The sequence below is a fragment of the Marmota flaviventris genome, chromosome 4 (genome assembly GCF_047511675.1).
Source record: "Marmota flaviventris isolate mMarFla1 chromosome 4, mMarFla1.hap1, whole genome shotgun sequence".
Classification (NCBI taxonomy): Eukaryota; Metazoa; Chordata; class Mammalia; order Rodentia; family Sciuridae; genus Marmota; species Marmota flaviventris.
Window position 1 is genome coordinate 122,887,595 of NC_092501.1, and position 27,724 is coordinate 122,915,318.

Sequence of the window (27,724 nt, forward strand, 5' to 3'; positions counted from 1 at the left end):
TGTTGCGTTGGCCCTCCTGGATTGCCTGCTTCTGGCTGTGCACGGCACCCCTATATTCTATTCTTTGGTTTTCTTTCTGTGTTGGTGTTTATAGGCTCGCTGCTACCGCATTCACACAACCTGCCTCTCTCAAAGTTACTTTGAAGATACAGAAACAGTGTTTTGGGAAGGGAATTCTGGAATCTTCTAAGTCTTCCCCAAACTGGGAGTCTATGTAGCTATATTTGGAACCACGTTAGAGGCTAAATAGTTAAGATCCTTGAGGATGTTCCTTGCTGAATTTTTGGGAAGGATCCAAAAAGGGTCTTGGGAGATAATCAAATTAACCTTTTAAATCCTATTCAGGAAACCAAGGCCTAGAGAACTGCTCTGAGAAATATCCATGATGTACCCCTCCTCCTTTACCCAAAGGACTCCTCTACATCTTCCCCAGACCATATTTTGGATCTCCAGAAGGGCAGCTGAGGATGGACAAGGGAGTCAGTAACCCCTGGAACCACTCATAGCCTCTTCTGTGGGCCCAGATGGGGAGGAGGCCTTCTAGTAAGAGAGTGAGGAAGAGAGGGAGGGCAAGAGGAAGGAAGGGGAGCCAGAGGTGGGAGTGGAAGAGGCAGCCTCGCCAGGGCTGATTGGCTCCGGAGGCCAGCCCTCTCCATGCGGTTTATAAGAGTTGGGGCTGCCCAGGGCGCCCTGCCGGTTCTCCGCGATCCAGGAGCCACCACCGGGCTCCCAGAGTGCGCTCCACGTTGAGGTCCCGCTTGGCCCCGAGCCTGCTTCGAGGCTGCCTTTGGAGTTGGCGGTGGGCAGAAGAGAAAGGGAGGGAGCGGTAGAGGGAGGACAGCGCCCCAGAGAGCCGGCCGAGCGCCATGCGCCGTGCCAGCCGAGACTACACCAAGTACCTGCGCGGCTCCGAGGAGATGGGCAGCGGCGGCTCCGGCGCCCCGCACGAGGGCCCACTGCACGCCCCGTCGCCGCCCGCACCCGCTGCGTCGCACTCGCCTCCTGCGGCCTCACGCTCCATGTTCGTGGCTCTCTTGGGGCTGGGATTGGGCCAGGTGGTCTGCAGCGTCGCTCTGTTCCTTTACTTTAGAGCTCAGGTGAGTGACGCCTTCCCCAGGTGCGCGTGGTCGGCGCCGTCACCTTTTCCTTCTAGCAGTGGAGGGAAACTGAGTCCGGCGACCAGGCTCGGCTCCCCTGATCTTGCCACTTCAGGAGGGGAAAGTGACTCCAAGGCTAAAGACCGCGGGCGCACCTGCCTCATTCTCCTTATCCACACCCGTGTCCTGCAGCGTGCAGAGGCTGCACGTGTCGGGCCAGATGTTGGATTTGAATCCCCCCCCCCCTCCGGAAATAGCATGGGCCGCTCACCTCTCCTGGAAGTCATTGCACACTTTCTCTCCCTTCCATTTCTCACTTGGAGTTAAGGATTAACTTAAGTCCACTTAAGGGGGGAAAATGAGCGCCTTCAGACGGGCATTGACCTTTTCGCTTCCCGCCCACCACCCAGTTCCTGGGATTGGTTGCTTTGCAGGTATCCTCCTGGCCCCAGTGCTGGAGGGCCGCGAGGTGCCCTCAGCCTTTGAAGTCCTGGGGGCGAAGCCCAGGGCATGAGCTGTGAGAATGACAGCGCTGCTGGAGTCGCCTAGACAGGAGCTGTGCTGCTGCCTCGCTGTCCTGTGGGGCTCAGCTCTAAGGGGTGAAGGAAGAGGGACAGCCCCACGAGCCTGACAGTGAGGTGGGCGGAGGAAGGAAGCAAGGTATGTGTGCTGGCACAGCCTCGCTTCAATCTAGCCGGTAACCAACCTTCGAAAAGATGAAGAGGCTGTGCAGGAGGGCTTAGAACTGCAGGGAGATAGTAGAAAGGAAGGGGTAAATTTGTAATATTATGCTTTCTGGTGGTTTATGCTCTTGTGTTTTCTTGGAAATTGCAGTGCCGTTGGTTGGATTCATTCAAATATTCTTGTCTAGTGCTGTGAACTCTTTCTCAGAGGAAGTGGAGGGCTGACTGTGCATTTTTTTTTTATGGGAAAAGAAAGTTGGGTTTGGACTTCATTGGTTTTCAGACTCAAAGGTGATTACTAAACCAAATTGAACGCATCAAAACACTGCATTGCTTGGATTGCATGGGTTTTTGACATGTGCCAGCATCTTAAACTCCCACTTTCATTCACAGGTTTTCTGATAAGCATTCATTATTCATTAGTATGCATTTTATAGCACTAGTGTAATTATGTACGAAAACAAAAATAGAAATGCTATGAGCAATCCTTCAGAAAATTTGTAATTTCATGTTAATAAACATAATTTTTCCCTGGTGAGATTTTTTTCTAAAACACAATTTTTGGAGTGGTTTGCTTGTGACATGGATTACACAAATTCATATGAAAATGAATTTTTAAACTTCATTGGAATGCTTTGCAGTCAAGTATGAATGGTTTGGGAACTGGGGTTGTGGCTCAGTGGTAGAGTGCTTGACTAGCACATTGAAGCATTGGGTTCTATTCTCAGCACCACATAAAAATAAATAAATAAAATAAAGGTAAAAACAAATGAATGGTTTATCCATTTTTCCCATCCTGCATTTTGTTAACAACCTTCATTTAATGCTTGTGTATTGAGAGTCTAAATTGTGCTATGAATGTGACTTCAGAATCAATTATTTCAATACACAATGTCTATTTACTATATGCATGGTGCCATATACCAGAGGATATCTCCAATAATGATACTACCCTTCTCTTATCTTTTTTACCACCTTAGGGACATGGCATTTCCCCAGCTGAAATAGTGAAGCAAGTGTTCAACATAGAGCAGTGGGCAATGGAGGAATTCTAGGGACCATGATGGAAATTGGCTTGGCTCTGTAGAAAAGAGTGACCAGCTGACTTTTTGTTCCAGTTGTTCAGCTTTCACAAAGGAATTCCAGTAATGGAGTGGGCTGAGAGATCTGTCCTGATGGTCACCTATCATCATCTGGATAGCACAGGAATAACAGCAAAACATTCAAAACCTTTCCCCAAAGCACAATTGTGAGTTAGTAAGCTTAGCTCTAAGTTTTTCTTTAGGAGACTTTAATGTCATCAGATTTCTGAGTACAATTTCCCTAACTGCCGCGAAGATTGGGGTTCTCTAAGACTTATGAAAACATTTTAGTTATTATTCTGCACCCAATTCTGCACTACATTTTTAAAAGGTCATCTCCTTTAGTAAAGAACTGGTATTAGAAGTAAAGTGTTCATATGAATACACCACCAGCTCTGATAGCATTTTATTGAGTTTAGTATCTACATTTGATTCCTAAAGAAATCCTAATCATTTAGGAAAAGGTTCTGAAATAGTTACAAATGAAATGCTTGGTGTCTGGAATTTATTTCAAAATAATTGATGGTGGGGGAAGGTAGCAAAGTGATTGCTTGTAAATGAAATAAGATTGGCCATGTGTTGTAATTGTAGTAGCTGGGTTACGGGTAAATAGGGGTTGAATCTACAGTTTTTTTCACCTTTATTTATTTTGAAGGTCTTCTTTCATAGTTCTGGCTAAGAAACAAAATGTTGTCACTGACAACGTTTTTGCTTTTATCGGGTCCTTTGAATCAGAACTTGGTGCCAAATGACAGAAGTTTTTTGAAAGCTGTGGACCAAGTACTTGGGATTTCTGAATTCATCTGAAGAAAAGGACATCATCTAGTATCAGAGAATATGTTTATAACTTCAGTTAAAAATGATAAAGGAATCCAATTTTATTGTTTTAGTATAAAGGTAGGGGAAAGAAGTTATGCAAACTCTTAGGAAACAAACAAGTTTTTTTTTTTTTTTTAAGCTTTAGATGCATTTAGAAGGATGCTCAGAGAAGTATAAAAATTAGCAACTTCGAAAATTTTTTTCCCATTCTCAGTTCATGTTTCAATAGTTAACAATGAATTAGTCCCTCTGACTGCTTTATATTGCTTATGCCTAGTTTATCTTGTTTTAAATATATGTACTAGATCCAATGTAGATTGGCTTTTCCCCTACCAACCCTGCCAAAGAGAAAATAGCATGTGGTTTGTGCTATATATTTAACACATAGTATTCATACTTTGGTTTACAAAGAAAAAAATCTTCTAAAATGTTGCTTGTAATATTTGTGCATTTTTAAAAACATGCATATAACGAATTCAAAGTTTAGAGTTTAGCTGTAAGATAAGTTTTTCAGAAAACTGAAGCTCCTTGGCCCTTTTAACGCCTCCCCTCAACTTCTCAAAATGCGCATACCAACCTCTTTGGCTGCTTTTTACCCAGGACAAACCTCCCCGCTGAAAATCTGATGTGGAGATGTGCTAGCTGCCTGTTTGGGAAAAAAAAAAAAAAAAAAAAGATAACGAAGTAGCACAAATGTCAAGCATCCTGCCTCATTGAACCCAACAAATGATTAAGTTTCAAAGAAGTTTATATTTTAAAAAGTTTGTTTCACAGGTACCACTTCATCTGATAAGTGCATTTTAAAACACCTTTTTAAAATCAGATATTCAAGATTTAGTGTTTTCAGACACGCCTAGGTACAGTGACTTCATTTGTAACTCAGTTTGCTCAGATCTTTTGTGGAATTATTGTGTTCTTCAGTTGAGTGTAATTTCCATGAAGGTAGAGACTGCCTGTTTCGCTCACTGTTTTTTTTTTTTTTTTGCGGTACCTAGTATAGTACCTGGCATATTTAATTTACTCAAGATGCTATCAGTGATTTGCACCACATTTGTTCATTTCTAATTTATAATGTGCATATAATCTAGTTACTAGCTAAAATAATACAAGTTTTCAGTCATTCCAATCCTCTATCTAGATTGTTGTGTGCCAAGTGTTAGGTGTTAGGTAGGAGATACCTTCATTTAGTCATTCAATGAGTGCTTGCTGTGTCTCTGTCATTAATCCTGCTCCCTGCTTTGCATTTCCTTCACATAGAAGTTGACCTGTGTATGTGCTTGGCCTCATATGCCCCAAACCTCTGTTCACCTCTTTCCTCCTGTACATTGGAAGGAGAAAGACATTTAGTTGTAGGTTAAAAATGATTTCTAACAAGTGATCCTTAAATAAACAAAATAAATGAGTATATCAAAATTAATTATGACATGCAATTAAGATTTCTTTGGGGAAAAAAAAATTGAGATTTTAAACATACTTGAGTTGCAAACAGTGGATCTGAACTACATTTTCCAAGTACTTGGGGAAAAGATTCAACAACTGGACTCTATTTTTAGAGATCTTGATGAAATTGGCCCAGGGTTGGGAGTAAGATCTGGGCTCTGGCATTTTTTTAAGAGATAAAGGAGAAGATCTTTGCATTCTATTTATTTGTATCAAATCATCAAACCATTATTCATGAGTCAGTATTTTCATACTAATTAGTGATACTGATTTTAAAACTAGTGTCCAGAGAAATTTGATGTCATTTTAAGAGCAGAAATCTATATGTTTGTGTACTTGACATTTTAAGACATCATTTCTCTAATTTTAATATAGGTAGTGTGCCCGAGTGGAGTCTAAGATTCTGAATTTCTGACAAGCTTCTGGTGATCCCATGTTTCTGGGGCTGCTTGGACTCCACTGAGAGAGTACTGAGAATGCAGAGGACCACTGCTCCTGTTACACAGCTTAGTTTGTCTTTAAGACTCAAGCTTAACCAATGGTAGGGTTCCCAGGCATTGCTCTATGAATGGCACATTGTTCCTTCAGCTCCACATTTTTCTGGTGCTAAGCCAGCTGAGGTCTTCGCATGATTCTGCTTTCTTTTCTGAGGTCTGAACTTGGTGACCCTTCATATTGGTTGCCCAAGCTTTCTTGATTTTGTAGGATACTTTTAGGCATAAGTGAGCAGTTTTAGTCAGCTTGTGTGTGTGTGTGTGTGTGTGTGTGTGTGTGTGTGGCTGTGACCAAAAGACCTGACAATAACAACTTTAGAGGAAGAAAAGTTTATTTGGGGCTCACAGATTCAGAGGTCTCAGTCCATAGATGGCCAACTCTGTTGCTCTGTTCTGGAGGGGAGGCATAACATCATGGCAGGAGGGCATGTCAGAGGGAAAAAGCTCAGCACATGACAATCAGGAAGCAGAGAGAGAGTCTGCTCAACTAGAACACAATCTACACCCCAAAATCATGCCCTCAGGGACCAATGTCCTTCAGCCACCTAGTTAATCTATTCACATGAATTAATGCACTGATTAGGTTAAAGCTCTCATAACCCAATTATTTCACCTCTGAAAGGTCTTGTATTATCTCACACAGGAGCTTTTGGGGAACACCTCATATCTAAACCATAACATGAGCCTTAAAAAGAAAAAAATGATGTGATTGGGAGCTGTTCTTCTATAAACACTCACACATTCTGATTCACATTAATTATTCTAAAGAAAATAGGAGAAATAAACATAGTTTGCAAATAGTTTTGCTTTATGGTGGTACTTCTTGATTATAGATCATCCTTGTATTTGCAAGACTGGAATAATAAAATTTGCCTTTGTGAGTGCATACTTTTAAAAGGCTGTCATTTCATTTTGGGGAATTTCAGATATAGATGGAATACTTTACATTTTATTTTTGATGGTTGGTTAATAAACCTGTACATATTTTCCTATATTTTTTAAAAACTAATTAAATCAGAGAAAGAGTGACTCCCCCCCCCCTTTTTTTTGGTACTGGAGATTGAACCCAGGGGCAGTCAACCACTGGGCCACATCCCCAGCCATATTTTTTGTGTTTTCTTTAGAGACAGGGTCTCATTGAGTTGCTTAGCACCTTGCCATTGCTGAGACTGGCTTTGAACTTGCGATCCTTCCACCTCAGCCTCCCAAGTCACTGGGATTACAAGCATGCGCCACAGCACCTGACTGAAAGAGTGACTTAGTATTAATTCTGACTGAGCTTTGGTTAATGTAAACTTATGCAGTTCTTCCTTTTTTTTTTTCAATTTTTTGGGGTCTAGTTTGTATCTACTAAAAAGCAAATGCACATAAAGTACCTTGAATTTTTTAAAAGAAAGGACAAGTGAAACTATTATTATTAAAATATCTATGGCTGATTATCAGTTTTCTTTATTTAGCAGTTGAAACCACTGCAAAAGTTTGCCTGAGCCCTTGCCAGAAAACACTGGAAGCTTGCCTGTCAGGAGCTGACAGGCAATGTATAGCAGTGCTTAAAGTAGTGCTGGTGCTAGATACCTGTTTTAACCAAATGATCAGCTAATGAACCCAGAGAATAATGTAGGTGGTACAATCCCTTACATTACACAAATTTTAGCATTCCCTAGTATACACTTGTTCCAAGGTGATGCTTATACAGCCCTCCCCACTCTAATGTGACACCAAATATATCCCACATATATTTCCAAACACCCTCTGATAGATGTACTACTCCAATTTGAGAAATACCGAAGAGAGTTTCAACTAAAAGAGGAATTATACTTAAAGCTTCAGGTTTGGTTTAGAGTTATGAAATAGATTTCTCTCTCCCTTTGGATGATTAAAATATTCATTGATTAAGGCAAAAGACCAGGCAGGTATGGGGATTAGAGATGGTGTTAATTTCCCCTGATTTATGTATGCTTCAAAATCCCATCTAGCCTGCTGCATATGTCTTAGAGACAAAACCTTTTTCTACCTCTACTGGTCACAGGTGATTTCCTTGATGCCCTCCCTCTGAGGACTTTCAGGTTATTAGTCTTGAGAAGCTCCCTGTGAATCACACATTTCTGATTATGAAAATCTACCACCCAACTTCACTTTGGTTGTGGATGATAGTTAGCTACTCATCAAAATGAATTAGAAGTCAATGTTTTCATCAACTGAAGGGTAATTATATTAACTGTTAATCATTGGGGACATAAAAACTCTTGCAAGAATGAACTTTTTTGTTCTCAAGTCACACTTTATTAAACAGGAGAATAATTAACAGTAACCCCTCCTAATGTCCTTACTTTCTCCCTGCTCAGATGGATCCGAATAGACTATCTGAAGATGGCACTCACTGCATTTATAGAATTTTGAGACTCCATGAAAATGCAGACTTGCAAGACACAACTTTGGAGAATGAAGACACAAAATTAATACCTGATTCGTGTAGGAGAATTAAACAGGCCTTTCAAGGAGCCGTGCAAAAGGTAAGTCCACACTGAGGTTAATAAGTTAAGGGCCCTTGCTGATTCTACAATTAGCAAATATTAAAACTTGCCAAGTGCTATTGACTCTGTTCTTTTTATTTTAGTGATTTGTAAAAGAGTTAAAGAGAATGTTTTAAAGAGATTAGCAGAATTCTTTCAAAGTAGTAGTGGTTAATTATGGCATACAGAGACATTCAAGCAAAATTCTTTTCTTTCCCTTCTATTTAAGAGGAGGGATTTAAATTTGTACTTGGAAAGAGCACAAAGGTGCCCTGTGGTTGCTAGTTTGAATTCCTGAAGATAGAAACCATTCCCCAGATTCACAGGATTTCCTGGTAGCTATTTCCTTTACATTAGTTTTGAAATGGTAGGATCCCCTCTTCTACATCTGAGATCAGGGGCTCTGATGAAAAGCAATTGTAACTGGGCCTTTGTTGTCATGCATGTGAAAAGATAAGCATGCACAGCAGAATTCTAAAATAGCTGCCTGTTTTATTTCCTAGAAAAAAAACCACCTAAGAATTCTGTAGCTCAGAATTATTTTACCTACTGGCTCCACCAAAAAATGGGTAGAACCCAAATAGTGACTTCTATGCGAAACAAAATAACAACAAAAGAATGTGCATTGCTTTTCGGCACCACATCTGCATCCATCTATACATCCCAACTTCTATTTTGCAACTGCCTGGATTATTTCTTATCATCTCAGAGTAAATTCTGGAGTCCTCAAAACCATTAAATCTAAATATAATTTTAGTTTATTTTTTAAAAATCCATATAGAGCAATAGCATACTTTTATGAGTGTATCTATCAATCAGAGTAAAGGTAGGGAGATGAAGCTGTTTTTGGTAAAACTAACTAACAGAGGTAAATGTCTGTAACCCACGTAGAGTTTAGGTTTGCTTTGGATTTTATCAAATTTAAGACACCACCTACTTTCAGCTTCTTCTTTATCTCATGCTATCTAAGAAAGAAAAGATATTGATTAAAAAATTGAACACGATCATCATAGATTCTAGTTGCATCTTAATTTCAGGAATATTATACTGTAAAAATGTGTATCTTAGAATAACATACATATTCTGATATGTATAAAAAGCACATTGCTTATGAAAATCAGTTTTTCATTATAATTAGTAAGTGCTTAACTTTATGCAATAGATGTATAAAATGTGGTTTAATTTCATTGTTCTTTTTGTCTTACGTTATAATTTTTGAGCTACAGCAATAGCAATTCTGCTAATCTATTCATTTTCATTGTTATGTTTCATGTCATTAGTTTATTTTTTACTCTGTCTGTGAAGCTTCTCTCTCAAATACTGGGTGATCAATCTACAAACAGCTATATACATGTACTAGGAATAATCTCTCTCTTTTTATCCGGGGGGAGTACTGAGGATTGACCTCAGGGGCACTCAATCACTGAGCCACATCCTCAGCCCTATTTTGTATTATATTTAGAGAATGGTCTCAACTGAGTTGCTTAGTGCCTCGCAGTTGCTGAGGCTGGCTCTGAACTAGAGATCCTCCTGTCTCAGTCTCGAGCCACTGGGATTACAGGCATGGGCCGCCACGCCCGGCAGGAATAATCTTTAATTGAAAGCTGAATCCCTTATTCAAATGATTTCAGTTAGGTAAATTATTGTGTCTTAATTTTCTGTTTATATCAACCCATATTTTATCTCCTTAAAACAAAGAGATAAACTTTTAATTTCCTTGATGCTCTTGTTCCTAATAAAGTATCTTTTTAGTTTATTATGGAAGAAATAGTATTCAAGACCAGCCAACATAATTTTGGAAATAAATAATATTAAAAGTAGATACCTGAACATTTACTATAAGAATCCAAGAATGTATCTTAACAATAGGTCAAAGAAGAAAAACATGTTATTTCCTAGAGCCTGAGATGTGACTGAAAACATTTTGCAACTATTCCATTAGAAAATACAGTTAGATGGATTCTTGATGTTTCAGAAATATCTCAAACTGCAAGTTAGCTAAGGATGAAAATTAGGAGTATTTCTCTTAAAGCGAGGAACACAAGAAAGAGGCCCACTGTCCCCACAATATTTAACATTGTTTCTGGAGGTGCTAGGAAATGCAATTATAACAAACAGTAAAATAAGAAAATAGAAGAGAGGAGAAGGCATAATTTGCATGTGGCATGATTATGTACTTAGGAAAATTCAAATGTAACTGAAAGGCTACAGGCAAAACAAAACAAATCTGTTTATAAGAATGAATAAGTAATAATCACTCGTTGTCCCATTTTCCAACAATAATTACAAAATATGAATTAACAATTCCATATGTAATTTGTAAAATAAATGCCCTAAAAATAAATGTAATAAGAAACGTACAAGGCCTATATAAATAAAACTAGAAAACTCTACAGAGACATTTAAAATAGAATTAGATAATATACAGACATAACTATGTATGTATAGGCATAGTAATTGTTGCAGTATAACTTGGGTAAAGGATAGCAGACAAATTTATAGAAAAGAACAAACACCTTCGAGTAGATCTTATTGTGTATCTGTATATGTGGGTGTTGGTGTGTATATAATTTAGTATATAATTTGTATTCCATAAGTGGACATAGTTTAGATATTAAAAAGTGGGATTGGAACAATTTGTTTACTTTTTAAAAAAATGTTAGCCTTTCATCATGTCCTAAGGGAAAGCAAATGCAGACCATCTAATGGCTCTCTAACATTCTCTGTTGTTTATGGAATTTTCTTCCACTACCTGCCCCATCAGGACTTATCAATTTCCTTCAAGATTTCTGAGTGACTGCTTAGATAGTATAAAAAGCCATCTTGTACTTAAAGGTGTTGATAAGCAAAAACTGGCAGAATTTTTACTATTTTGGGAGGCTTTTGGAGATATGTTTCAGTATTCCAAATGAGTAACATTAATTATGAGCAATTCAGCACCCGGAAAACCAGAAGGACAAAGATTTTTGGGCAGGCAAAATTAATCAACTTCTTTTGTTATTGTTTTAATTCTAGTAATAGGTTATTAAGACTAACAAGATGAGTAGAACTTTATTTCATTTATTTCGCATTTGTTTTTGTTGCGCCATCGGATTTTAACTTTTTCACATAGATAATAATATACACAGTAATCCTTTTAAAAATGGCTATAATATACTAATGCATATTGGTGTAATGTGCAAATTATAACAAACCAATGTGTACTGGATATAAGATACCATTTCTTTTCCCTAGACCAGGGAGGAGATGAGTGCTATCCATATCTTATCATTAAAATCGACCAGCATCTGTTAAGTATACGTGCTGTTCCAGGCACGATGCCACATCTTTTTTTTTATATATCCAAGGTTTTACTTTTCTCTTATCCTAGCCTAATTAATTATATGTCAAATGAATTATCCTTTGATGAGGATTATTGGTTAATATGATATTCTGTACAACTTGCCAATATAATCAGATTTCTTATTTTTCTTGACACTGCTAAAAATAGGATGATGTATTAGGCATTTATTAGTAGTTTGTAATTTTTACTCTTAGTTCTAACGTAGATATCAAGTGAATCCATAAAGCAAAATTACATGTGTGGCTGCAATCATTATTGAGAGATCAACCAACCCATCCAGTTGTAACAAATACCAGACATAAGCACAATATCACATTATATGTGTGCAAAAAGTGGTGTTTACCCAGCCTGTCTTTGGTCAGACAAGTAATGCAGTTTTTTTCCTCTTTTTTTGTTTGTGGCTGAGTTTTCTTGGCTTTTCCCCCCCATTTAGCACAGAGCTCTGAGAGCCTCTCAGTGATCCAATTCTACCAACCACAGTTTATAAAGTCTGTCATAACAGTCTATGACAATAAAGAAAACACTGGTATAAATAATGGTGTCTGATTTGTAAAGTGATTCTTGTTTTCAGTTTTGGCAGCTTCCTTGGCCTCTGCTAGCCACGGTGGGGGTGGGGAGAGTGGTGAGCTCAGGCCTTAATGAGGACTGCCCTGCATGGCAAGGAGGGCACTCGGCCCTCCTACCTCCTGGCCAGTCTCAGTGGAGAGCCATCTGTTTATGTGCTAACTATACATTCTGTGCCCTTGGGTGAGGCCCTGACTCTGCCTGACTTTAGTGTGCCAGGTTGTTGATTGCACATTGGCTTGTTTCTGAAAAACTCTCTGAAATTTACTTGCAAAAATATTTGAAAGAATGATCAATATACAGATGACACAAATCACCTTGCTCTCCAAAGTGAGATGTCCAATGAATTCAAGATTATCTCCTAGGAGGTAGAGAGGAAGCATGAGCACTTATCAGTATATTTATTATTTGGTATTAGCTTTTAAAAGATGGGTGTTATTAGCTTTTAAAAGATGGTGAATATTTTGTGATGTGCATAATATCCAGGAGTGTTTTTATTTAATATTTTAAGTAAATATCTATGTATATTTGGGAGCATTAAAATATTTTCCCCGGTTAGAGCTAAATCATTAGAAATGTTTGGTGACTATGGAACAAAACTTCAAGATCCATCAGGACACGGCTGTAGTCAGTTTGCACACATTTGGATACATTGTCCCTAATGTATTTTCAGGAATGAACTTAAATAAGAACAAGTAAGTGATGGATGACTTATTGAACTTCAGAAAGGAATAGTTTTGAATGAATGAGGACTTCTACCAACTCATCAACTCATAAAGCCATTCAAGAATGTTATAAACCTGGTTCTTACCTGATGCTTCATCAGAACTAAAACTGATAATTATGAATATCATAGGCCAAGGTAGTAATGCTTCATACAGTCATAAAACAGGTTAATTTATGTTAGATGCTGTATCCAGCTGGACTTGTCATTTGAGCCACATTCTTCTCAGGTCTGCTCACCTCTCCTTGGCCTGCTCACAATGTAGAGGCAGGCCTGCAATGGGAACTAAAATCTTGACTCTGGCTTCTTATATAAGTAGGGTTCTATCAAGTTTTGTAACTGTACTCCAGAATGTGAAAGGCCAGTGATGATAATGACTACCAATCAGTCATCTCTTAGGCATTTCGCAGAGTGTAGGTCTCTGAACCTCTAACAAACGACTTATTAGAGAATGACCAGGGAGCTATAGTTGTTGAACAAGTCATTCTTACCTTCCAGTTCTTTCTTGATTCCCGGGGGGATCAGTGGTATATATTTGGCCTCAACTCCTTCAGGATTCCAAATGTAAATGCACAGTATCCCCTGAAGAATCCAGAGGTAAGCCACCCAGGATTAGTAGGGATGCCTCTCCATCCTCAATATGTCCCGTCATTCTGTGTCCAAGTTTATATTTCCATTTGTTGTCATTTCTTCCTTTCTTTTTTTAAATATTTTGATAGACACAATACCTTTCTTTTATTTATTTATTTTTATGTGGTACTGAGGATCAAACCCAGTGCCTCACACATGTGAGGCAGACACTCTACCATTGAGCCACTACCCCAGCCCCTCTTTCTTTCTTTTTTATAACCTGTGGTTTTTATTTTTCTTTTTGATGAAATTAATACAAAAATTTTTTAAAAAATATTTGTTCTAATTAGTTGTACATGATAGCAGAATGCATTTCAACTCATTGTACATAAGTGGAGCACAACTTTTCATTTCTCTGGTTGCACACAATGCAGCGTGACACCATTCATGCAATCCTACACGTACAAAGGGTAATAATTTCTGTCTCATTCCACCATCCTTCACACCCCCCATACTCCCCTCCTTTTACTCATTATCCTCTAGACAAGGAAGGGATTAAAGAAAAAGTCAGTGTGGTACCTAAGAGTTGAGACATTACTACTAATAGCATCCTATTGGCTGGAGGTTACTCTTAAGACCATACCTTGCTTCAGAGGATGCTGGGCAATGTTGTCTCTAGCAGATAGTTCATTTGTCCATAAACCTAATAGGGAAAAGAAGAGCATGGGTGTGAGGGAAGAATGAGGAGACTCTGACATTCACTAGCCCCTGCATAGTTAAGAAAATGGACAAGCAAGAGTTAACTCTGAATACACAAGTCTATAAAAAGTTTCCATAGTCAACATTTTCTTTTCTTTCTCCCTCCTTTCCTCCCTCCCTTCCTTTCCTCCTTCCTTCATTCCTTTCTCTTTTAAACAGCCTTTATCTTTTTGAGGAAGTTTTATGGATATCCATTTAAATACATTTGTGATGTTGAATAAACCTAACAATTTTTGCAAGGTTTTGTGAATTCAAGAGCATTAATTTAAAACCAAAAAATTCAAAGATGAAGTGATTGTGTTTTCGCCATATATAAAGTGAATCCCTCAGAATTTCAGTCTTAATTATTGTTAAGAAGCCATTCCTAATTTTAAGCTAAAGTAAATAAGAAATCAATTAAAATTTAAATAGATTGTATCTGCTTGTAAAATTGTAATGCATAGACTTGTTTTATAGCCATTATTTCTCATTTGCTTTTTGGTTAACAAAAAAGAAAGACAAGGGGAAAAATTAAACCCTATTCATTGTCTCTTTGCCTTTGTATATAAGTATACAAAATTTCTTGTGCCCAAGAAATTTTCTCATAAACCCACAAGGAAACTTGAGTTTTGGGGCATCGATGTTCCCAAATCAAGATGTTAGTCATGTAGTGGTTTTCCAATAGGATTTCATCTCTGTTTGCCATACAGTTTTGGGAACTGCAATTCAACCCCAATCATATTTTGCATTTATAAAAGCTGTCTTTATGGGAAATTTGAAGTCAGACCCACAGAGTTTTCCTATAAAACCAAGGCCATCTACTGCCTTTTGCCCAACAATAGGCTTTTGGCAGTGTGTTCAATCTCAGGGGAGGCCCAGGGAAGAAGGCAGGAGTTAGGAGGTTTGCAAGAGGGAAATAACTGGTGCATGACATTGTCAGAGATGGGCTTATATTTGTGCTACATGTACCCCAGGGGAGAAGAAAAGGTATTCCAGGTAGACATCTTTAAAGAAACATAGAACTGAAAGGATGTGCATGAAAGGGGAGCATTTGTTATGTGGCCTGAGATCTTGGGCTGATTCTAGAAGTAAATGGGACTGAGGGCCTTTCACTGGTGAGGGACAGATTGGATTGTTTTGCCAGGCAGGGCTCATCCCAGGAGAGGGAAAACCTCTGCAATCAGGGAAAAAGTGGTGCCCCAGAGCAGTGCTTCCCTAGCTTGCTGAATCTTAAGATATACTAGAGGTCCATGTTAATAATGATGATGATATAAAAGGGCTCCGGAATCCATCACTGGAGATTCTGATTTGGTGGGCTGGGCGTGCTCCTGTCACTTCTTCAAAGCATCCTAAGGAGAGGTGAGAGCCACTGGACAGACAAGCCATTTGTGAATAAAGTGTCTGCTGTGAACTTGAATCGAGGCTGCGTGGTGTGGGAAAGGTGGCCTTGGGCATTGTAGAGAGCTGTCTGTATCTGAGGTGATCAGATAAACAATGTGGCTGGAACTTTTTGAAGTCTAGAGTTCCATTCTGGGAAAGTACCATTCTCGTGGAACTCCTGGGGTGCTACCCCAGCCAACAATCTTTGGTTTTTGAGAATGCTAAGGTTTAGGAGGTAGCAGTGACAATAGTGAAAATACTAATTATACCCTCAAAAGCTCATACTCGTCAATGTTTTGGTGAATTGGAGCCCTTGTCCTCATGCCCATGATGCTGCTGCTTATTTGCTCCCCCCTTCCATGGTGAAGGACGTAAGTCAGTAATGTCATCTCCATCACTCAGATCAGGAGCCAAAAGGTGGTCTTATGCTTTTACTAACTAACTTCCCCTTCCCCATCCTGTGAATTCTATTTCCTAACACTGCATTCATGTTCTTCTCTCTACTCTGTTCATGTAAATATAGGCCATTATCATTTCTTGCCTAGATCATTGCAAATAACCTCTCTGTCCATGTCCTCATTGCCTTATCCACCCTCTCCAAGGCTGAGTGACTTCTAAAATGCATCTGAACATATCACTTACTTTCCTGGTTAAAATACCCTTCAGGGGATCCCTGTAGTCAGGATAAAAATCTGAGCTGCTGAGCAAGTACCATGAGTCCTCTGTGTTCTGAAAACCTTCATTAACCTCTGCTGCCCCAAGCTCATTACCTTGATTGCTCCATCTCATCAGCCACACCTCAACTTGTACCCACTGGCCCCCACCTCCATACTAAAGTGCTTGACCTTCCCTCACCTGGCTGCATTCTTTTACCTCACTACAGCAAGGATAAAGAGGGTATCTGTCCCCTGACCACAATATTCTTATGACCTACTGGAGGCTGATCTCTTGGAGCTATCATCAAACTTTGTTGAATGGATGTATGAATGAATTAGGAGCCTGGTCTTTAAATTCCATTCCAGTCCCCTCCACCCTCATTATTTTTCTTTTCTTTTCTTTCTTTTTTTTTTTTTGGTACCAGGGATTGAACCCAGGGCCCTTCTTATGTGATCATCTCTCTTCCTGTCTCTCAACTTAGGAATTATGTTCCAAAGGAGGCTCCCACTGATACCTGCCCACCTGCCTGTGGTTTAGTAGCTCTTCACTAACCATGTGAGCTGGGATTGCTCTGACTCACTCAAATGTGAGCATTCCAAGGACAGGGACCATGTAATGTTTCATTTCTGTCCCCAGTGGCAGGTATAAAGTAGATGCCTAATGAAAGTTTAAAGAACAAATTTAATAAATGAATAATCTATGCCCACCCCTGCTGTAGGTATAATTGGGTATCTAATTGGTTACTGTTATCATAAGCTAGGCACATTGTAAATCATAAGATTCATGGAGCGCTGGAGGTCACTCCCAAGTACAATATTGTCCTGCTTCTTTGAAAGGGGAGCTTCCTCTCTCCTTGTGGCTTCTACATATTAGGGACCTTGAGGCTGGGGCACTTCTTCCCTGGTGACCATGGCCTTCCCTTCCTGGCCTCATCTGTCTCTAATGGGTGGCCCAGCTTTTTCTGCACCCCTTTGACTTTGCTTCCTAGCGGTGAGAAACACTTTTTTGGGGAAAGTGTGCTAGAATAATCCTTTTTTTTTTTTTTCCAAAGGAGATGAAGCTTTGCAAGTGTAGAAAGCACTGCCGAGGTAAGGGTGGCGTTATTATTTTTCGATTGGCAAAGGAAAGCAGGGACATGGTAAATAGCACAGTTAGCCCAAGATGCCACATTGCAGTAACTCTGCCAAACCCCTTGATTAAACTTTTTTAACAAGTAGCATGGTGTCAGACATTTTAAAATTGGGCTCTTTATGAAGACTAATATTGCTGTCATACAGCTCCTTTATGAATGCCCAAGGGGACCTTTAACTGTAGCAGAAGCTTCCTCATTTAAACCATGAAGGTTAAACAATAAAAACTAATTTTCTATTCCCAGCATACCCATCACACTGCCAGGAAAAGCATCGCTCTGCTTTATGAAAACAAGGCCACAATATTCTTCAGCCCCTCAGTGGATAGGGTTCATTAGCCATTTGTGAAGACATGTCTCTTCTACTTTTCAGACTTCTCTTGGCAGAAATGATGCCCTGGTGACTGTATTTGGGCAGGGGAGGAGCTCAACCCATATCTTGGTCAAGTTCTTCACTGAGAATTTTCATAGACAGCTGTCAGATGGTGGTGGCTGATGAGGGAGGAGGTGAAGAATCTGGTTGAGATACTGGCATTGGGAGAATTATTTTATAGGCGGTAGTTTTATATTGAAAAGTAAAGATTTCTAGGGATCAATAAAAGTTAGAAATTTAGGTTGGATATGTTTTTTACCTTCAGGATTAGTGGGATCTACACCCCATCTAGCTTCTCCCCTCCCCTATTCTTCCTGGGCTGCGGGAGCCCTCACCCACCTCACTCCCTGACCCCTTCCACCATGCTCTGGGCTCCCCACTTTCAGATATCTTGTGGGCTATACTCTAAGGAAATGGGTTTGAAGCACAGTTTGCAATCTGCTTTTATTTAGGCAGCTCACTACTGAATGGATTCTCCTCTTAAAGTTCTTTGCTTTAGGATGTTTTTGAACTGTTTCCACTGACTTCGTAAAGACCTGGGGGGTCACCTGCTCCTTCCAGGTCCTATATCATATCCTCCCTCCTCCCAGGCCCTATGGATTAAAAGGTCAGTATGAGTTTTAGGTTGAGGGAGGAAAGCTGAGAGAGAGATTCCAAATCCTGTCTCTTTAGTTGCTGTCCCTCATGGGGTTGGCTGCTTTTTCTGTGCTTTGTAAACTAAGAACACGTGGAGATGGCAGCTCTGTGATTAAGGAAGAGCTGGTAATGTCAGCTGTGTGAGGTCTGCATGAGCAGGAGCCAGGGGTCTTGCAGTAGAGCTGTCAGTAGTTCCAAGAGGCTGGAACCCATGAGGGTGGTGGTGCAGGGGAGGACTAGCAGGAGAGCCTGGAGTCTAACCAAGCTAAAGGAAAAGCTGCTGTGTTCTCTACATGCACAACACTCTTCACACTAAATGTTTGAAGTTTTTCTCACCTTAAGTGGTTTCTAGTTCTCTAGACAATAACTGCTGCTCCTCCTTCTTCTCCTCTTTCTCCAACTCCTTCTCCTTTTTCTTCTTCTTTTTGGAACTGGGATTTGAACCCAGGAGCACTTAACCAGTGAGCTATAACCCCTGCCCTTTTTATTTTGAGGCAGGGTCTCACTAAATTGCTGAGGGCCTTGCTAAGTTGCTGAGACTGACCTCAAATTTGTGATCCTCCCGCCTCAGCCTCCACAGTTGCTAGGATCACAGGCCTGGACCACTACAACTGAAACTAGCTGTTACCTGTGCTTTTGACCAACCAGTTACAAATGCATGTGTGTGCGGGGAGAGGGTTTTTCAGGTGACCCCCTTCTCAGGTGCAGTAGTTTGCTTGAACAGTTTTCAGATTTCAGGGAAGCACTTTAGTTAAGATTACCAATGTATTATAAAGAACACAATCCTATTACATAGTATTTTGGTGGAGGGTATGTTAGGTAGGCATGATTGATTAAATCTTTGACTATTTTTGATTGAACTCAATCTCCAGCCCCTCTTCCTCCCTGAAGGTCAGAGGGTGGAGCTAAAGCTCGAATCCTCTAATCTTCTGTTTGGTTTCTCTAATAGTCACCTCATTAGCATAAATTCAGATCTGGTTGGAAGATACTTATAAACAACAAAAGATGCTTTCATCACTACTACCTGTCAGGAAATTACAATAATTTTAGGAGTTCTGTGCCAGGAACCTGAGATGAAGACCAATGATGTTATTTCTTTTTATATCACAATATCACATAGGCTCAGTCATTCAGAGCTTCATAAGCCCTAGTGAGGGATGTGGATTTATTCCTGAAGTGTGCAAGCTGTTCCTGGAGGATTTTAAGAAGAGAAGGGACTTGCTTCTACCTGTACTTTAGGATGCTCATTCTAGTAGCAATGGATCAGTCTGAGGAGGGCAGGAGACAGGGCAAGGAGGTAGGAGGCTGTTATTATAATTCGAGAAGGGATGATAGCTTGAAGCTTGAAAGCAGTGGTAGCTGGAGAGGAGGGGATGAATTGCTGAGCTACTTACCAGGTGGAAGACTGCAGGACTCCTCTGCAGGAATAGGAAACTGGCTATTCATTTTCAGAAACAACCCATGTGTGGTATTCATGTGTTAACTCACTGATGAATGCACTATTCTTGTAACTAGGTTGGAGAAGAATTACATGAAGGGTGTCATTAAGATATTAAAATGAAAGCATTACATATGTTAACAAGTGTATGAACCCTGCATTATATCTGGCAAACGGGGTGTTAAATCCTTGTTCAACCAGCCAGATGTCCCTGCAGCTGCTACTGGTATTGCAGAGGGAAGCAGCCACCTGAGACCCCAGCTATGGACTAGAACCAGTGGTTTCCAAAGCATCTGGCTGTACAAATTGCTTCTTCTGTGCTCTGATTGACAGGTACCACATGGAACACAGAGTTTACATCACATTGCACAGGTGGATTTTTAGTCCAGATAAACTCAAACTCCAGTAACTTGACCTTTTCAGGGTATCTTTGCAGCTGGGGATGTCTTCAGTTGGAACTTAAATCTGTTTATATTATTTCATAGGATGCAAAAAAATGCAGTCAAACAAACTTAAGACCAATTTAATAACATTCACTCCTGAATTGAAATGTTGCCAAAGTCTTGTTTGGGGCAGTTATTCAGATGAGTTTGCAAAGCAGGCTTAGAGTTTGTTGTAAATGTTTACATTACCTGGAGCAAAATTCCCATAACTACTCCAAGGACTTAAAAGTACTAATAAGTGTTTATATTTATTCTTATAGAGTGCAGCCTCCCCAAAGGGGTCTTGACTTAATCAAGATGGAGCCAGCTTTGGGATGTCTCCTTCCTCCCTGTGTTTGGCAAGAGATCCTAAAAATGTATTGAAAGATGTTCAAGGTTCTGAAGAGAGCCGGGTCCTATCAGACTGGAGTAAATTTTGCTATCACACTCATGGGAATTGTGTTTCTTGGATGTTGAGTTCAAGAAGAGTTGAAGAGAGGCAGCACTAGAGACCACAGTTACACAATCACATTGATCTGTTGTGTACTTTGTTTCCTGGAGGAGAAATTGTGAAATCTCAACATTTTTTTTTCGATGAGTTAAGTGAAAGTTGAGGTTTGAAAGAAAAAAATATATATATCGGTTGTTTTCCTGTCTGTTCAAATATACTTTGACAGCAAAGATGAAAAGTTATGCAGTTTAAATAGAAAGACATCACAATGAAAAGATTTTTTTAAACATCCAGAAACTTCCTCTTTATTGTTTTAAAAAAGGGTGTTGTCCCAGGTTTGTCAATTTTGGACATTGTCCACTAGGTGGCAGTGTGTCAGAGGGTTTCTTTTATCCTTGAATTGGCAGCTGATTTCTCTGGTTGCCTGCAGTAGTTGAGTTTTCCTTTTTTTTGGTCCTATTTTGAAGGGTTAAAGGAAACGATCATAAATAACTAAGCCCAAATTATGCTTATTTAATAATGAATCAATTTTCTGAAAAGGCTACTTTTTACAGTGACCACAAATAAATTCATTCATTCATGGGACTTTCTTAGTAACTTATTGTAGGTAATGATCCTAGTCATCGTGGATAGTTTATAGTAATCAAGAGCCAATTCTTTTTGCTTTTTGTAAGTAGCAGATAATAACTCTGCCGAATTCAGAGAAAGCCGATAGCTGTGCTTTGGGGAGGCGGGCGGTGCAGAACATTAAGTTCTCTTGAAGATAACTCAATAGTGGCTTGAAGCCAAAAGAAGGCTGGGAGTGCCCTTTGCCCAGCTTGCTCACACTGAAATCTGTTTCTGCAGAGCTTCTTCTCAGGCTATTTTCTGGGATATGTGTCAAAGCCACCTGAACTTCTTTATGCAAATCTGTGGGCATTCTGTTAGTGTAGGTAATGTGATTGCATTAGATGTTTATCCAGAGAGTTAAATGGTTTTATTAATTTATAGCTGGCTTAAAGTAAGATAAAACGCATATACGTTTGTTTTTTTTTAAAGATCTCTTTCATCTGAATAATTTGTTCAGGAAAAAAAGGAGTTAGGATGCTCTTTGTAGTGTTTTCCCCAAATTAGATTATTAGAACTTTGTGAATTCAAAGAAACCAGAAGCAATGTCTGAATAAGATTTAGGAATAAAGAACTCTACATATTTAAAAACACTCTCATTAACTTGAGATATATAGGACTAATGTGGATGAAAATCAGTATAAATGTGAAGCTTAGAAAATAAATGAAATTATTAGTTGAGGTGAAGTTTGGGTATGTTTTTGGGGAGGGTTTCTATAATATTAAAAACCAAAAATATTGGGGGACATTCAAGAAAGATCTATGCTTGGAATATATGTAGCAAAGTATCTGATCCTTGAAGAGGTGACCAAGTAGGGTGGCTCTGTTCTGTGGAATGGACTTGACACTGTCATGTTAGCAGATGTCCTGCCCCTTATCCATAGGGCCTGCAGGCCTTAGTTTGGGGGATTTGTCAGTTTAGCCCAGAACATATTTGACCAGTTCCGAGTCAGTTGCATTCTGAAGCCTCTTAAAAGCCTGGGATCGTGTTTCCTGAGGTTTGGGCTCCTTTTGTCAATCTCCAGTGATAGGGAACAGATTCAAGTGGTGGGAACATAAGGTTAAGGGAATAATTCTGTAATCTGGGCCCACTGTGATGACCCACACTTACTTACTTTCTTTCTTCCTTTCTTTCTTTCTCTTTTAAAAGGCAATTTATTTGCAGCGCTGCCTGGCTTAAGTCCACAGGACATATTACATTTCTCTGTGATCGACCTGTTATCTGCAATGTTGCAAAGGCCTGAAATGTTGATAAGAAGAACACAAGTTACAGTGAAGAGGGGGACTGTTGTGACCCTTACATAGACTAGATCCCAGAACTCAGGGAGATAAGGATAATTCCCTCTAGCCACAAAATCTGTAAGAACAGGTTCCAATTAGAACTGGTTAACATAGGCCAAAGTGACCCAGAGTTGTTGTGGGCAGTAGAGACTCAGAAGTCTGATGTCATCCTTCTCCTGTTAGTCAAAAGTCAAAAAGTGAACCTGAGTGGGACGCTCTAGAAACCTCCCTGGGACCCCCAATAAAACTGGAGGGCAGGAGGGTCATGTCGTCCTTTTCTCCAAGAGGACCCACTCTCTCCTTTGGGAGTGCCCACTTTCCCCTTTCTTATCCCTTCTAATAAACTCATGCCCGTTACTCTGAGCAACTTGTCTGAAATCTTCCTGGCATGATTGCAAGAATCAGCATTTTGAAGAAGGGGCCTCTGAGACTGCCTCAGTTTTGTGGCAGACCTCTGCCCTGTAACACCCGGGAACCCAGAAGCCAGATGCCCAGTCAAGGTGTGCCTCCTCCTCAGAGTTAACTACTGCAGAGAAACAACCATACTCTGAGGATTCTTGGGGCTCTCAAGAGCATTCATTATGATGCCTTCTAAAGGGGCATGGGTGTAGCTCTGGAAGACAGAGGTTCAAGCCCCAGTTTTATTAGATGAGACCTTACTCTCTCTCTAGCTCCATTTCTCAGTCTGAAAAATGAGGTAAATAATAGGTATCCAGGCTCTGATTCTCTTAAGAGTAAAATGTGATCCTACAAGGAAACAGTTGGTTGGCTACAAATGTAAGAAGTTATTTAACTTTCAGTACATGGAATAGAAAAATAATTTGTGAGATTATAATAAACCTTTGACTAAACAGAGGTGTCACCAAACAGCTCTTCATGGGAACACTCAATTAGCAATAATGTTTCCTAACACCTGCTGCATATTAGAATCACCTGGGAGCATTTTTTAAAAAATATCAAGTAATATCAGGCTAATTGAGTTAGACTGGCTGTGGATGGGGCCAAGGCAACCCAAAAGCTTCCCTTAAAGTACAATCAGGTTCCTCACTGGCATTCCCATGTTAACTTTATTTTATTTTATTTTTGTTACAGTGCTCAACCACCAAACACCCTAAAAGTGTTCTCTTAGAGGATGCTATATTATGCTTGTACATAAATAACAATGATTTTAGAACTCAAAAATGTGGGATGGTGATACACATATTGGGACTACATTTTTTGTAACTCAAAGTTGTAGAAATATTACAAGCCCCCCCCCCTTTTCTTTTTTTCTTTTTAATTGAAAATTTCCTTTAGAATTTCTAAGAGAAATTGCAGTTCTCGGATCCCTGAGAGATATAAAATAAGAGCAGCATTACCTTTTGAGTCTCTAGAGATTTCATTCATCCTGGGGCATGAAGCTTTTTTTTTTTTTTTTTTTTTCCCTTTACAAGCAGGCATTGAAACTGCTTCTGAGAGGTGCTATTTATTGAATTTTCTTGTAACTAAATGGGTCTGTGGCAGCTCTGACCTAGAAGTCACTGATTACATGGGCGAGAAGTGATTGTTCCGAGGTGAGAATGAACAAACTAATTCCTGCCTGTTTAATCAGTGGCTTGAATCTTCTGCTGCTTCTGCCCAAGTCTCGAGCTTCATGATAACCTCCCCATTTGCCCATCTGTGAATGTTTGGGGATGTGAAAGGGGTTGTCATACTCAAATGATGTCCCAGGCCAACAGCACCAGCTCACCTGTTAGAAATGCAAATTCTCAGGTCCCACCTCAGATCTGGATCAGAAACTCTGGGCTGGCCCTGCAATCTGTTTTCCATCATCCTCCCTGAGGTGGTCATACACACTCAAGTTTGAAAACCACTGAGCAGGGACAAAGGATTTTTCCTTGTTTGTCTAGATAATAAGGGTGTTTGCAGAGAAAAGTCACGAAACTGGCACTTGCAGGCATATGCCATACTTAGCTCTGCTTCATTCGGCACTCCTTCTTTTCTCCTCTGATGGTGAGGCAGATCAGTGCTAGAGGGAAAATGAGAGGGTAGCTTTAAGTCTCCAAGGTTCCTATTCCAATCTTTTAAGAGCTAGTAATCAGGTTAAAAGAAGCTTTATGTATTTATGAATGTGTAACGATATACACAATGGATAAAGATACAATCCTGTATATATAAATGTATAGTAATGTATACATATGAGAGAACACATAAAGATACATTTATACAAATTGCATAAATTCATACAGAATGAAGATACACTATATCTATGTAAATGTATAAAAATATATACAATGTATAAATATACACGGTGCTCATGGTGTATTTAAATGTGTGAAAATATTCAGTGTGTGTATGTTTAAAATCATGATCTCCATTGTGAATGCTGAGGAGCTCAAACCAGGAAATTCCAAACACTGGGGGACTATGGGGAATCCAAAGATCTTGAGAGGGGACTTGGGAGGCTGGAGGTGAACAGCAGAAAGAAGCCAACTGTATTGTTCAATTCAAAAGGATTGGCCTATAGAATGCCCTGCAAATGGTTTCTCCAGGGCTGTGCAGTGTCCTGAATCTAGGGCAGGGCAGAAGATGACTTTAGATAAACCCTAGGATTCCTTTCACAAAGTTACCACACAATGATTTTAGGACTTTCAAATAGGTAAGTGAAGACAGCTGAGTTGTGTCCTCGAGTGGTCATTAAAAACAGAATAGGTTTCTCCTGTCTCTGGGAGGGGAAGGTCCTGAAGGTACAGAAAGGAATAAATGTTATCTCCATTACCCTTCCAGCTTATAACAATTGAAGCTGTATTATTGTATCTATTTGAATCCATCTGTCTACATTTATCTGTTTGCCTATCTGTCTAATCTATTCAAAGCCCTCCTACCCAGACACTCAAAAAACTGAAGCTCTATATGGTCTATCCTTTAAACATCGTAACTGGGGCTAGCATGAATGGTTATCCTAGTAACAGAAGTTAGGAATCTCTCTAGCATTTCTAGTATCTATATATCTGAATTTACTGGGCACTCAGCTAAGTGCCTACCTGCATTATCTCATTTAATCTTCTTAACCACCTGATGATAGAAGGGCTGTTAATATCCTAGTTTATGAAGGATTTGAACCGTGTGAAAGCCTGGGCTCTCATCCACTCCACCTTATTAGATCCCATGATGGCACATTTAATGCTAGCTAATGCCTGGCTTCAGGTGGGCATGTGTTACCTATTGGTGCCTTCATTCTGAGGGCTCAAATTGAGATGTGCAATTACCTAAACTCTTTATGCACTCGCGTTCGTTTGTTTTCTGGCTTATGCTTCTAGACCTCTATTTGGAGCAATATTTAGAGTTAATTATTGGTACTCTAAAAGCTCTTAGACTTCCATAAAGTACTTTAAATACACTGTGACTTTAAAATAAAAAAATTAACCACTGGGAGCCAGGCATCATTCTCTTTCCTGTGGGCTGAGCTTCAGCATTGTAACAGGAATTCACTAATGAAACAGACATAAATAGAGCCTCCCTGAGGAATTAGGAGGGTCATATATTCCGTGTAATTGTGACGTTCCTAGTTAACTTCATCTCCATTTGTGTACCTGCTACAAGTTTTTAATTATGCTCAATTATTTTGTGTTTTATAATTTACATTGTCTTCTATTTCCTCCTATTGTCCAAAGGGTTTTGTTGGATGGTGTGCATGTTTGACTTTTTAAGCACAATGACACCCAATTCTTTAGGGGTGAACCTCCTTTGATAGCTAATGAGATAATCCAGAAATTTCACTGTCTCTGCACTTATGGCATCTTTTGAAGGAAAAGAGGGTTCATTGATCACATATCTAACACTCCTGAATTGTCCTACTGTTTTACAGAAAGAATAAGCTTATAAATTAAACCCTTTTTCCTTTTTCTTTCAGGAGTTACAACATATCGTTGGGTCACAACACATCCGAGCAGAGAAAGGTAATCATGAATCTGTGATTATTTGATATCCCATGGGGTCACTAGCCTTGGGTTAATGTGCTTTCTCTCATCTCCAGCTATGATGGAAGGTTCCTGGTTTGATCTGGCCAAGAGGGGCAAGCCTGAAACTCAACCTTTTGCTCATCTCACTATTAATGCCACCAATATCCCATCGGGTAAGTTTTAATTATATCTATTTTAATTATAAAACTATCTCGAGAATCACTTACCATTCCATTCACATAATCAAAAATATTATTAGCCTGTTACTGAAATTTTCAAGAGCGAAAAAAAAAAAATCATTAGTCTTCAGTTGATCCATGTCTTGGAAATGGACATTATAATTTCCCAGAAAGACCAGAGGATGAGGACAAATGAAGTCTCCTACTTCTTCCCTTGTAGAAGCAGGAGAGGAGGATTCCTTGATCTTTAAATGGCAGCTGCCATATGTTCACACCTGGGCCAGGTGACCCCAAAGCAAACACGGTGTGGCAGAACCGCTGTATCCTGTGCTGCTGCCAGTACCCAGGTCTTCCCTCTGTGCCATCAGAGACAGCCTTGGCCACCTGATGTCTATAGGCAGGGCCTTTGGGGCCAGTCATATGGGATTCCAAGTCCCCACAGCAGGAGAGAAGAGGATCTGCTTTTATGTGTGTGTGTGTGTGTGTGTGTGTGTGGGCGGGGCGGTCAATGACTGACCCTGCTGCCTGTGTTAACCCAGTTTTCATTCAAGAAAAGTCCTAAGCCAGGGATTCTAAGGTATTGAGTGAGATCATCACCAAGGGCTGTCATTCTGAGACTTGTGAGAAAGGTCTGGCCATGCAATGGCTCTCTCCCCTCTGGCCTTGACTTCCAGCTAATAGAGAATCTCTGAGTATCACCACACCCCCAGGGTTCCTGCTCTTCCTAATCCCCACAGCAGCACTTCTCATTCTGGAGCAGCAGACTTCATTTTCAGATCATCAGACTACCTGTTTATTTCAAATGACTGCTGGTTGAGAACACATCATTGGGAAGGACAATCCCTTGATATACTCATCTGTTTTTACCCACACTAAAGGTAACAAAGCCCCATTGCTGACCTCTGAGGTGGATGAGTTCCTCCAGGTAATTAACTACTCAGCCATTTGCTGTAGAGATCCACGGAGGAGCTCAACAGCATGGTCTTTAAGAGACACTAGTCCTCTGGAAAATGAGACATTCTCCCCCTTCTTCAGAGACCAGTCATTTCCTCTGGGTAGGGTTTAGCTCAATGGCCTGGAGACCTGATTACCCTTTGAAAGTGAGAAAACCCAGGGCTTTGTGCTTGTAGCTACCTTAATGCCCTGGGCATTCCATCATCCTAC

The 27,724-nt window shown here is 40.0% G+C and overlaps 1 protein-coding gene across 1 annotated transcript in view; it reads left to right on the plus strand.

Moving 5' to 3' along the window:
• The first annotated feature begins 866 nt into the window (after window positions 1–866).
• Tnfsf11 (TNF superfamily member 11) overlaps window positions 867–27,724 on the plus strand; it is a 32,074-nt gene continuing 5,216 nt past the window's right edge. Inside the window, exons 1-4 of the mRNA XM_027928927.2 lie at window positions 867–1,097; window positions 7,961–8,128; window positions 26,333–26,378; window positions 26,456–26,554. Of these exons, the coding sequence (XP_027784728.1) occupies window positions 867–1,097; window positions 7,961–8,128; window positions 26,333–26,378; window positions 26,456–26,554 (544 nt within the window). The remainder of the gene's footprint in view (window positions 1,098–7,960; window positions 8,129–26,332; window positions 26,379–26,455; window positions 26,555–27,724) is intronic.